This window comes from Pelodiscus sinensis, chromosome 11 (genome assembly GCF_052426305.1).
Source record: "Pelodiscus sinensis isolate ZL-2025 chromosome 11, ASM5242630v1, whole genome shotgun sequence".
Classification (NCBI taxonomy): Eukaryota; Metazoa; Chordata; order Testudines; family Trionychidae; genus Pelodiscus; species Pelodiscus sinensis.
In genome coordinates this window covers 29,436,018-29,448,563 of record NC_143062.1, presented here as the reverse complement: position 1 = coordinate 29,448,563, position 12,546 = coordinate 29,436,018, and the positions used below count along the sequence as shown (strand labels likewise).

Sequence of the window (12,546 nt, the reverse complement as noted above, 5' to 3'; positions counted from 1 at the left end):
TGCATGTGTAGTACTTGGGTTGTCTTTGTTTTTCCAACATCTTCCACTGTGGTGTCACAGTTGCAGGTCATAAAACACAGACAGAGGATGGCAGTTTGCCACTCAATGTATCCACCATAGCAAAACTATTCCCTCTGTCAGACCCAAATATGAAAATACATGTGGTAAATTACAGCACTGGTAACCGAATCCCAGCAACATCACTGCTGATTTCTAGGGGAGCCCAGTAGAGAAGAGAACACTAGGCTTGTGCCTTTTTACAATAAGAATAGGAAACATTGCAGGGGAGTGAGTTGTGTTGGGTTTTTTCTGCTTGGTTTGTTAGATGCCCGGCCTCATGGTCCTGGGTGTGATGAGATGTTCCTTAGAGAGGATGGAGAGAGGCTGTTCTTAGTAGTGACAGATGGCAGAACAAGGAGCAATGGTCTCAAATTATAGTGTGGAAGGTCTAGGTTGGATATTAGGAAAAACTGTTTCACTAGGAAGGTGGTGAAGCACTGGAATGGGTTACCTAGGGAGGTGGTGGAATCTCCATCCCTAGAAGTTTTTAAGTCTCTGCTTGACAAATCCCTGGCTGGGTTGATATAGTTGGGATTGGTCCTATTTTGGGCACGGGGCTGGACTTGATGACCTCCTGAGATCTCTTCCAGCTCTGTGATTCTATGATATAGTGATTCACAGTGGGAGAGCTCTCTCAACACTGAACTGAATTAAGAAGGCAGTCTTTAATAATAAATCATAGCTTTGCCTCCAGCTGACTATCAGGATCTTGAGTTAAATAGGAATGAAAAAACAAACAAAAAAGAAAACAAAAAAAAAACCCAAAGGTTTTTAAACATTCTAGATTAAAAAAAAATCAGTTTTCTCTCCAATGGCTCAGGGTTCACTTGCTTGGTACCTTCAATGTGATTAAAAACCTACTAGTTCTCCAGTTGACCAGGGAGATTGACAGGAAAAACATGGTAGACAAGATCTGAATCATTAAAGGAAAAGTGAAGCATGAAACCTCCGCCTTCAGAAGTTAGCTTTTGTGGGCTAGCCAGTTGTTTTTCTCTAAACTTGTTTGGCCCAGTCCTGCTCACAGCTACATGTGTCATTGGCTGTAGGAACTCCATCCCTCCATCCCAAGGACAGTCTATTCTAGAAGTAGGTACTGTATCACTGCTGCATACTTGGCACTCACTGATAACTGGATCTGTCTTCTCACTGCAGGTGGGAATTCTGCTCTACATGGCTGATTTAATTGTGCGACTGATGTGGAGGAAGGCCCTAGATCCAGACAATTTCTCCATCCCCTACCTCACTGCCTTGGGAGACCTCCTGGGCACAGGATTCCTGGCACTTTGCTTCCGTTTGGTTTGGCTCATGAATGGGACAGAGATGAAACCGGGAAACTAGCAGGACTTCTGCTGCAGCACTGATCCATTGCTGCTCCGCCAAGCAACTCATTCAGAATGGTGCTTTAACATGGTCCAACAGGGTATTCTCGGTCTTTAAACTGCAATGGGTCTGCTATCCTGCCCATCCCCACTGACCACTGCATTGCCTTACAGCTGTTAATTCAGATTGAAAGAAGCAGAACCCATCTGGACTTATACAGCTTTGAAAGTGACCGAACCATGTGAAAACAGTGTACTTCTTCTATGTGTGCAGCAAGAAAACCAGGGGCTAAGGAACAAAGGTCATATCCTGGCAAATCTGCATTTTGATTGGCTTAAATTCACACCCCATTGAAGTCAATGGAAGTGTTTCTATTGACTTTAGTTAGTCTTCAGATAAGATCCTAGATGAGGTTGTTGCAATGTTTCCAATCAGCAGATGGAGCCTAAGCGGTTTTTTCCCCCTTCTCCATGTCTGCCATATCCTGGGGGAGGGAGAAACAATAAAGGCCTTAAAATTTTTTTTCCATAACTTGAGTATTTAGGATCTCACAGAGCATGTTCCCCATAGAATTATAGCTCACTGAACAGTCATCCAGGGCAGGGCCTGACTAAGTGAATTTATCTAATTGACAAGATGGATTGTTCTTTCACAGTTTAAGGAATGTCTGTTCAGAAGTTTTTTATAGTTTATTGAAACATGCACAAATAAAATGTAAACTTTTGTAGATTGAAAGAGGGGTTATTGCCATTATTTTATTGTTACTAATCACTGTTTTTGGCATTGGACTAAGGAGCTATTACATCACTAGCACCTAGACCTGCAGAGTATGGGACACATTTCCAAGCTAGGATACAAAATCCAGACATCCATTTAAAAATACCATCTGGTCTAGAAATGTAGGGAGGGTGGAACTTTAAAAGGACATCTTGTCCAGCTCTGGTACGGAGGCAAGACCAAGTAAACCTAGATCATTCAGGGCAGGTGTTTGTCCAACCCAGGGGTGGCCAACCAGTTTGTTCATCGCAGGGGTGGCCAACGAAGAGCCAAAATAGTGGTGGATAGAGTGCGAAGAGCCATGTATTATATATTCATTTTTTATATATCTATATATAGAAAGATAGATATAGTACACAAAATGTAGTGATTAAAAATAACATTACAGGACATTTTGGACAAAAAACAATAAATAAGTCTCTAGCCAGTTAAAAAAATTCACAGCCAGTCCATAGATCTTCAGAGAATTTGACAAGGAACAAACATCAAATTAAAAAAAAAAAACCTTTTAAAATACAATAATATTCTCACACTAAAAAAAAAGCATCGCCACCATGTATTTTAAATTCAACACTACTGCCCTAATATGTTCTGTGAGTTTTTTTAAATTAAACTGAACTGAGAAGTAAATTAGCACAATTTGAAGTGCCTGTTTCTCTCCAGCTTGCTGATCTCTGGTATGCTTTCCTCATATATTTTTTTAACTTATGAAGATTATGGCTTTTTTATTGTTCTAAAAATTCAGGCCTGTCCCAGACTGCAAATATGAGAGGTTCAAAAACAATAAGGGAGAGACTCATATCTCAGTATAATTGCTTCAGCCTGGCAAACAATAGCCTTTGAATTTTCTTTAAAGAAACACAGTGTAAACCAGATACATGCTGAGTCTTTTTTTGCCCTAGAATTTAAATATGACATCTGTGTTGGCTGCCTTATTCTGCATCCATGAAGACTTTGAGCCCAATACCCCACCCCTCCCCCAAAACCAGGCATTCCTAGCACCCCTGCTCTAACCAAACCCCCCACACCTCCCACAGAGCCAGGCACTCCCAGCCCCCCTGCTCTAACCCAACCCCTCTCCTCCTAAGCTAGGCACCCCCCCCCAACCCCATCCCTAAATTCTTCCCCAGAGCCAGGCAGCCCCTCCCCCCTCGCTCTAACCCAATCCTCCTCCCACAGAGCCAGGCACTCCTAGCCCCCCTGTTCTAACCCAACCCCTTCCTCCTGAGCTAGGCACCCCCCCCACTCTAATCCAATCCTCCTCTCTCCTAGAGCCAGGCACCCACCCCCCTGCTCCAACCTAATGCCTGGGTCCTGGAGTCGCCGCTGTTGCCACGCACTTCTCCCTCCAAGCACTGGGCACGTGTGCAGAGCGGCTGGCCATGAGCAGTCTGGGTGTGCAGCTCAGAAGTAGCAGGAGCCGATTTCCTTAATCAAAACTCCGCATCTGGCTTGAGAGCCGTGGGTTGGCCACCCCTGGTCCAACCTAGTCTAAAAGCTTCCAATAGGTGACATTGCCTGTTGATTTGTATAAAAATCTTTGATTGGGGCTATTCCCCTACCTAAGGAGAGGAGGCCTGGGGCAGTGGTGTAGGGCACTAAGTTGGGATTCTGGAAACCATAGTCCAGTTTCTCAGTCTGCTTGCCCTTGGCTACGTCTACACTGGCGTGTTCTCACGCAAAAACTCTTTTGCGGAAGAGTTCTTCTGCAAAAACTCTTCCAGAAGAGAGCATCTACACTGGCATGTGCTTTTGTGCAAGAAATCTGCTTTTGTGCTAAAGCATCCATGCCAGTGTAGACGCGCTCTTGCACAAGAAAGCTCTGATGGCCATTTTAACCATAGGGCTTTCTTGCGCAAGAAATTCATGTTTCCTGTCTACACTGGCCTTTTCTGGAAGAGCTCTTGTGCAAGATGGCTTATTCCTGAGCGGGAGCATCGGAGTTCTGGTGCAAGAAGCCCTGATTTTCTACAGTACAATGTCAGTTTACTTACGTAAGAACACGCGGCCTGTGTAGACAGGCAGCAAGTTTTTGTTCACGAGTGGCCGTTTTGGCGTGAGATCGCGCCAGTGTAGGCACAGCCCTTGTGTGTGAACTTAGGAAATTTATGTAGGGCCAGCTTGAGTACCTAAATTCCTTCCAAAAGGAGCAGGTAGGCTGCTGTGGGCACTTTCAGAATTGCCTAAATGCTTTGTCTTGAAGACCTTTAATAGATGCAGCAGCTGGAGAGATTGCAGAGTTTCAGTGGCTTAAAGATTGACTCAAACCCTAACGTCTGCTCTAGTTTTTGAACATCCTAAAGTTTTAGCCTGAGATTTTTCACAGGGCTTATAAGGACTTAGGCACCCAAATCTATTCATATTCAATGGAGCTGGCTGCCTAACTCTGTTAGGCCCTGCTGCACGTCCCAGCTTTAGTGCTGCTTTCTTTGACAGAACATTATAAAGAAAAGTATTTTCAAAATTCAGATGCCAGTTTATCTTGTGAATGCCCCTAGATTCCTGGGCTGTTCAACTCTATGGTACTGCTTAAGGCCGTGTTCTGCTTTGAAACCATAGCTCTAAACTTCAGTGACCCCTTTTCTGTTTTCATTCACATCTGTACATGCTGCAGAATATCATTTCCTGGATGGTTGCGTTTCAGCATTCACATCACATTTCCCTGTAATCACGGCCCTTTATGAGTTATCTAACCATCTGCCACCTGTGTCAAGTCAGCAAGATTTGACTGTGTTCAGCCAGAAGTGGACGTGTGGTAATTGCAGCAGCGTAGACAGGAAGATGGGTTATTTGCATTCAAACTGAAACATAATTAGGAATTACAGATGTGGAGGGCAGGGTGGTGTATAGAAGTTTGCAGAGCTCAACCCTACCATTTTTAAAGAAGTGACCATGGTGCTGGCCTGAGCTCAGGTGGCAGCAGGGCTTGCAGACTTTCTAAGGGTTCTAAGGACTCCCTTGTCTTTGATATCTTCCCTTTTAAGGGGAACAAATTAGGTGAGCATCTTCCTAATTGGTAGCCCAGGCCAGCAGGCCCAAAAAAGAACTTACGGGGGAGCTCCTAATGAGACATCTTTCCCTGATTTAAGCTGAGCACTGAATAGGTGGTTGCTCCCATCATCCAACCCTGCAGCTGTTTTCCCCACACAGAGTCACCTGGAGAAATACAGGCTGGTGCGAAGGTCAGCACACGCTCAGTACATCCATGTTGACGATTTATTTGGTGCTGGCCTTCTGCATGGGATTGAATTCATGCCTACTGACTGTGGGCCAGTCACACGCCTTATTTATGATTCCCAGTAACTGATACATGGTCTTAGTACTTACATTTTACAGCAATAATTCACAATTATAATTTTAATAAACACTATTTCTTAACTACCAGCTTTTTCTGGTTGTAAATATTTACATCAGGATGGAACATGTAATCAGACCCAGCTGTGTCCTATTTGTGTAACATGGGCATGATTGTCAAGAAAATGTTATACCTTTTGGCGGCTGGGTTTTCCTGCAGAAGGGTTTGGCAATCCCAGATGTGGCTCTGTGGCTGAGGACAACATTCCTGGGGCAAAAATGGCACTGCCAGTGAGACTGCTTGCTAAGGTCCAAGGCCTGGCCAGGCTGAAACTTGCCTTTTGGTCAAGCAGCAAAATTAATGCTCTAAGGAACACATGACTTTTAAAGTGTTTCTTTTCCATCTTCCAGAGATATAACTCAGTGGCTATGTCTAGACTGGCATGATTTACCACAAATGCTTTTAACAGAAAACTTTTCTGTTAAAAGCATTTGCAGAAAAGAGTGTCTAGATTGGCACGGACGCTTTTCTGCAAAAGCACTTTTTGTGGAAAAGCGTCTGTGCCAATCTAGACATGGTTTTGCACAAGAAAGCCCTGATCGCCATTTTCGCGATCAGGGCTTTTTTGCGCAAAACAATACCGCATTGTCTACACTGGGCCTCTTGCGCAAAAGCATTTGCGCAAGAGGGCTTTTGCCCGAATGGGAGCAGTATAGTATTTCCGCAAGAACACTGACAATCTTATATGAGATCGTCAGTGTTCTTGCGGAAATTCAAGCAGCCAGTGTAGACAGCTGGCAAGTTTTTCCGCAAAAGCAGCTGCTTTTGCGGAAAAACTTGCCAGTCTAGATGCAGCCAGTGAGTCTCACACTGTGGCTCAGGACCCCAAAGTGGGTCATGACCCCATTTTAAAGGAGGCCTGGACCAGCAGGACTAAGATGCTGGTTTTGCTTTCTCACACGCCTTCCCGGGTTCATTTAGTAATTTTTGTTGTCAGAAAGGGTGATGCAAAGATTGAGAGCCACTGAAAACAGGAGAAAATAGTTTAAAGTGTATATTCAAGGGACATTTATTTGCCTTCTTAAACCTGGTCTCTCTCTCTCTCTCGCTGTCTGTCCAGACCTTATTTCAAAAGAGCTTCCATAATAAGACTTAAGCTTTAGTGCGAAGTCAGCTGCTAAGTAGGCTGATGTACCTGTGACCAAGTTTGAAAATGGGCCTCAAAGAAGGGGAAATACAAGCAAGTGAATCTCAGGGCTGAATTGTTCACTCATTTCTGGGATTTATCAGTGCCAGCGGGCTTGATTCTCTGTGTCTTGCTCTTTATGTTGTCATTTATATCTATGCAAAGTGGATTTTCTATCATTCTATGGTGAGAGCATTTTTGCTTTTGTTTTGCTAAGCTATAACACAAAACTTAGGGCAGTGGGGAAACAATCCCCCAAAACGCAGACCTACAAATGTTAACAGGCATAAAAATGCTCTTGGCTTAAGCAGAAGTTCTTTGCCCGGAGCACTGACACTTCTAAGTCTCAGAATTATGAGCAACTGCATGAAAAGCCACATACGCCTGCAGTTAGTTGGATTCCAGCATCCAATTTTAAAAAGAGGAAGGGGGCAGAGTCTGCTTTTCTCCCTATTTTAAGCCTTTCTTGTTAAGAACAGTGAAAAACATGGATTGCCTGGGGCAGGGATAAAATGAGCTTTTTCCAATAGCGAAATGCCAAAGGTACTTGTCTCTTAGCTAGCAAATGCCCAGTTCACTTTGGAGTCAATCTTTCCATGATACCAGCCTGTTGTAAACTGACCAACACCCAGCCCTAAGCTCAACAATTCAATCCTTCAGCCATAATGATAGTTAGCACATCCAAGATAGACGCGCTCAGCCTCAAACCCCCACCCCTGGAAGCTAACCATATAGCTGGCTGAGTGCTAAGATGCTATTCAACGAGAGTGACATTCCTCCACTTGGATGATGGATGGGCCTTTGAGCCTCAAGCCTTGATGTTAGGAATAGGGGGAGGTTTTTCCCACGCACTTCCTAAGGATTGTTTGGTTCTGGTTGTGGTCTGAACTCAGGGTGTGTGGTAAAGGGGAGAGTGTTGGGAGTGAGTCTCTGACTCACTCCCAAACTAGGGGTCTCATGGTAGCTGTTAGGATCTACACCATTCCCTGTGCCCCTGCCAAAATTTTAATTACTAAATGCAATGCCCCTCCCCCTGAATGCACCAGTGGCCCTTGCTCCTAGGGATGTCAACATGTAGACGACTACATGTTTACCCAATAAGCCTCTGCTCATTGGTTAATTCTGTCAACTACATGCATCCGCCAGCCTTCGGAGCAGCTCCTGGTGCGCCCTGGAGTCCATCGACGGGGGCTGGGGCGCAGGGTCGGCCAGGGCCTCATCTGGTGAAGACGACAAGAACTCCCTTGAGGGAATTGCCTCTTCCTCAGCTATCTGTGCCCCTGGTTCCCCCGGGCAGAGATGTCCACATAGGTTGAGCCCGGCTGGGACATAGCCCCCTGCCCCTGACCAATAACCGGGGGTCTTGGCATCGCCACCATAGACGAGCTGTCTCCAGGCGGGGGAGCTGTCAAGGGGGTGGCAGACGGGGTGCTACTCCTTCGGGACGACCCCGCTGCCGGCCCCGTAAGGGGAGGCCCCTGGGCCTGGTGGTATGCCCAGGGCGTCCAGAAAGCCCACTGGGGTTGCCTCTGCCACTGCTGCTGGTCCACCGGCTCCCGGTGAGATGATCTGACCGATGAGCGGGACTTATGACTGGGCCGTGACCTATATGAAGACCTGGCCAATGCCACCGACTCGGCCTCCGACTCCAAAGAGTACTCTGATGCTGACCAGGGAGGGGCCGATGAAGCCTGCACCCTTCACTGGGCTGCCATAGCTGATGGCTTGCCCCTGTGTACCGCACGCGGTGCTGGTGGGGGCATGAGTGGAGGTCCTTGCTGCGGCGGTACCGCGCCCAGCTGCATTTGATAGGCCGGTACATAACCCTCCAGTGCTGTCATGTGCAGCGGCGCTGCGCTCCCAAGGTGTAAGCAGGGATCGGTGCCGGGAGAGGCATCAGCGTCGGTGCTGTGCAGGGCGCCTGCTGTGGCACCGCAGATGGCGCATAGTATGGTGCGGGACCCTGCACCACCCAGGGGGCCGTCTGCGGCACCGGACCCTGCACTGGTGCCAGTGCCGTCGGCGCCGCAAGCGCACTCGCTCCCGGTGCCGCTGCCAGTGCCGTTGGGAAGGGGCCCGGGGTCGGTGCCGGCGTTCGTCCCGGCTCCGGTGCTGGTGTTCTTCCCGGCACCGGGAAAAACTGCTGCTGGGCCGAGGCCTGCCCTTCGCCCAGAGGGTCCCACGACCCGGCCATAGCCTGCTGGGGGGCACTTAAGGCCGGTGCCGGCGCGGTCCACTCCTGCGGCACCGGGCCCGCCCCTTCATCCACAGCCATGTGAATGAGGTCCCGGGCCACCTCAAAAGTTTCTGGGGTGGAGGGCCGACGGACCTCTCCTAGCCCCACGGGCTGCCCCGGGCTCTTGCCCCTGTCTGGGCTGCGCCTCTTTTTGGAGGACTTAGAAGAAAGGTGCCCCTCCTTAGGGTGCACCTTCTGGGCACTCCTCTCTACCGAGCGTCCCCTCGAGCTCTTGGAGGCCCTCGGCACCGGGGACTGCGATCTGTGCCTCGGTGCCTTATTGTCCGACGGGGGTGCCGCCGACGGTGCGCTGTGGGCAGAGTAAGGCCGCTCCTTGCTCTGAGGCTGCAGTGCCGACTCCATTAGCAGGAGTTTCAGCCGGGAGTCCCTCTCCTTCTTGGTCCGGGGCTTAAAGCTCTTACAGATAGAGCAGCTTTCAGCTTGATGGGCCTCACCCAGACACTTTAGGTAGGGTTTAAAGCCCTGGGGCCCTGGCATGCCCTCCCCTCGCGGGAGGGTTCCACTGCTCCCCTATCTAACTAAATATTTACAACACTTAATAACTACTTAACTAGATAAAAACTTCAACTAGAACTATAATACAACAGATAAGAAATAAGCTGCTAAGAGATAGGCTATCAGCCTGAAGCATGCTCCAGCTACCGTCACTGGCGGTAAGAAGGAACTGAGGGGTGGGCGGGCCAGCAGGGGTATATATGCACCGGTATACCGGCGCCACTCCAGGGGGCTCCCTGCTGGCCCTATGGATACTGCTAAGGGAAAAAAGCTCCGGAATCCGTGCATGCGGCGCGCGTACACCTAATCAGAATGGACATGAGCAAGCACTCAAAGAAGAAGAGGCTGCCACAAAGCAGTCTCTGTCCACAGGGAGCGCAGACCTCCAACTGACAGGCTGCTGCCTCTGATAAAGAGGCAGCAGCATGAGGTGGCAGTGGGTCCCTGGGTGTGGGGCAGGGAGCACACTGGCTGTTGGCGCCAACCCTGGTGACTATCAAATAGTCGTGTAACTGCTAAAATTTGATGTGGTTACAGGACTAGTTAGTTACACGCTATCGACCATTCCTACTTGCTCTCACACGCACGCAGCCTACACACACTGGTTCTCACAGCTGTGTTGATTCAAGTGCTGCTAGTGTTGCTGTGCTCTGCTGACACAAGCAGCATAGTGCGGACATGCACGAGCAGTTTAATTAAAGTGGATCAACATCGCGTTTGTCACCAAAACGTGTCGTGTAGCCAAGGCTTCAATCAGCAAGCGTAGCCTGTGGGCAATATGAAGCAAGGCGGTCCTCTCAGGCCCATTGCCTCCACAAAGCCTGCTTCAGGGTGAGAGAAAGCGCGTGAGAGCGAACCAGCTCTGCCCCTTCATTGCCAGGGGGGCAGATAGACACTTGGAAAGGGAGAGAGAAAAGGGATACAGCGTCCCCTAATAGCCTCGGCAGTCGCATGACCTCAGTCCCAATGGCTATGGCTGCATTGGGACATTTTGGTGACAAAAGTGCTGTCATCACGCAACAGTCGCCGAAAGTGAAGACCAGTCAAATCAGTTTTTCTGCATCCCACTGTTGACATGTCGTGTCCACGTTGCCAGCTCCCTGGGTGACAGATAGGGCAAAACAACATGGGTGAACATCTCGCAGTGCAGTGTTGTGGGACGGCAGAGCTGATCCCTGCACTTCTTGGGATACCCTCCTAGTACTGTGAGCTCTCCGGACTGAGGAATATCAAAGCTGTCCAGCAGTTGCTCCAGCCCTCCCCCTGCAGCAGCAGAGCAGCCGCATTCCAAGGATTTGGTTTTTGTTTGGTCCCCAAAGGAAGCCGCTCACTCAGCTGTCAGGAAAGGGGCGGGGCCTATGCCTACAAGAGCATCAGCGGTCACCAAACACTGAGCACAGCCATCAAGGCAGGGATGGAGGGAATACCGGTGCTCTGGACAGCGCAGAGTCCACGCTGGCTCGTTGTGGATAAAAGGGAGAGATAAAAGTCTGTCAGGAAAAACACCCAGTTTTGGGGACAAAAAAACTTCCAGCCCTGACAAACGTTGCATCATAGTGTAAATGCTCTACTGTTTTGGTGCCAAAACATGCCAAGGTGAATTAAAAAAAAAAAAACGGACTACCGAACAGGGCTGGCCTGAGCCACCTGGTATTGCTGCATGCCTGAACGCCATGCTGCCTAGGGCTAGGGCTGCAGCTGACTGCCTTTCAATTCCCCAACATTCTTCTGTGAGAAATGCCCATTTTGCCAAAAAAAGTCAGGCAAGCCAGGACAGGGCTAAAAACAGGGGCTGTCCTGGCCTAAACAGGCTGTATGGTCACCCTACACAGAAGGCAACAGAGGAGAGAATATTCTGGTGTGGGCTGAGGAGGGGGATAACTAGGGCCACACAGCGCCAGGTAGAAGGAGGAATGGGCAGGCGATGGGAGACCCTGGTATGCAGGGGACAGGAGACTAGGCCACACACAGAGAAAGGGAATAAAGCAGGGTTGCTAGGAGCCCCTGAAATAGTGGGGGGAGGGTAGCATAGCGCCCAGGCAGCTTGTGGGGATGAGGGGAATGAAGACATGCAGGGCATCATGGTGTGTGCAGTGACTGCAAACTATGGCAGTAATCAGCTGTGTGGCTGCCTAGTATTAGCCACATTTTAGTAGTGGGGCAAGTAAAGCTGAAGCTCACACAAGTTACAGGCAGACTAGACCACAAGAGTGGCTGCTGCCCTGCCTGCTAACCACTCGGGCTACCCCTGCTCCTGACTTATTACCCTGCATTCATGTCCATTACAATACAACCCTCTGTAGGCTTGATTTGGCTCTGGGACATATGCCATTGATGTCAATGGAGTTACAGAAGCGTGAAGCCACTGTGAGAGAACTCAGTTTTATGTTCTGGTGGCCCGAGCTGCCTGGTAACTAGCACCTACCCCATGTAACCTATATTTCAGAGGTCTCAAAAGCAGAGGCTTAAAGGAACGTAGGTGTCTAATCCACAGGGAAGCCTGCTCCTGTCACAAATCTGGCACTTTGGTTGAGTTACTCCTGCCCTTACTCTTAGGCAACAGGGCAGAAGTTGCTCCTTTTCTTGGAGAGCTTACCCTCTTGGCCCACTGTGCCTTCAATGTTGAGGAATGAAAGGGCTGGGCCTGAGGGAGCTGCCTCAGGCTAGACTACAGTCCTTTGTCGGAAAAAGCTACACAAATTGCCGTTCGCAAGTTGTGTAGCTTTTTCGGATTGCTTTTCCACCATTTGGCCTAGTCTAGCCGGGGCCAAATGGTGGAAAAGCCTCCTCTTTCAGTGGAGCCCTTATCCCTCATAGAACAAGGAATACAGGGCTCCCCGAAAGAGGCATTTGCTCTTCCACACAAAAAAAGCAGAAAAGCAAACGTGGGCCTTGGATGTGGTGGTGTTTTGCCAAATCCTGCAGTGTAGCTGTACCCTCACTCGTGGCCAGCTGAGAAGCAGCACCAGTACAGCAAGAACTTGCTTTTAGGCAAAGAAGGTGATGACTTCAGCCCACCTCACAGAGGAGGGTATGTGGTTGGTGCATGGGGGTGGGGGAGAGGAACAGTAGCCTACCCAGCCTACCCAGCTACCGCCACAAGTGGCAGTTATATCATAACTCCTAGGATGCAAATGCCAACAGGTAAACACAAGC

General features: G+C 48.9%; 1 protein-coding gene across 3 annotated transcripts in view; it reads left to right on the top strand.

Annotated features, from left to right (window-relative positions):
• The window catches only part of SLC41A3 (solute carrier family 41 member 3), a 39,043-nt gene extending 36,928 nt beyond the window's left edge, over nucleotides 1–2,115 (top strand). For all 3 annotated transcript variants that reach the window (XM_006131256.5, XM_006131255.5, XM_006131257.5), the window contains one exon: nucleotides 1,213–2,115. In XM_006131256.5, the coding sequence (XP_006131318.2) occupies nucleotides 1,213–1,398 (186 nt within the window). In that variant the 3' untranslated portion in view covers nucleotides 1,399–2,115. The remainder of the gene's footprint in view (nucleotides 1–1,212) is intronic.
• The last annotated feature ends 10,431 nt before the right edge of the window (nucleotides 2,116–12,546 follow it).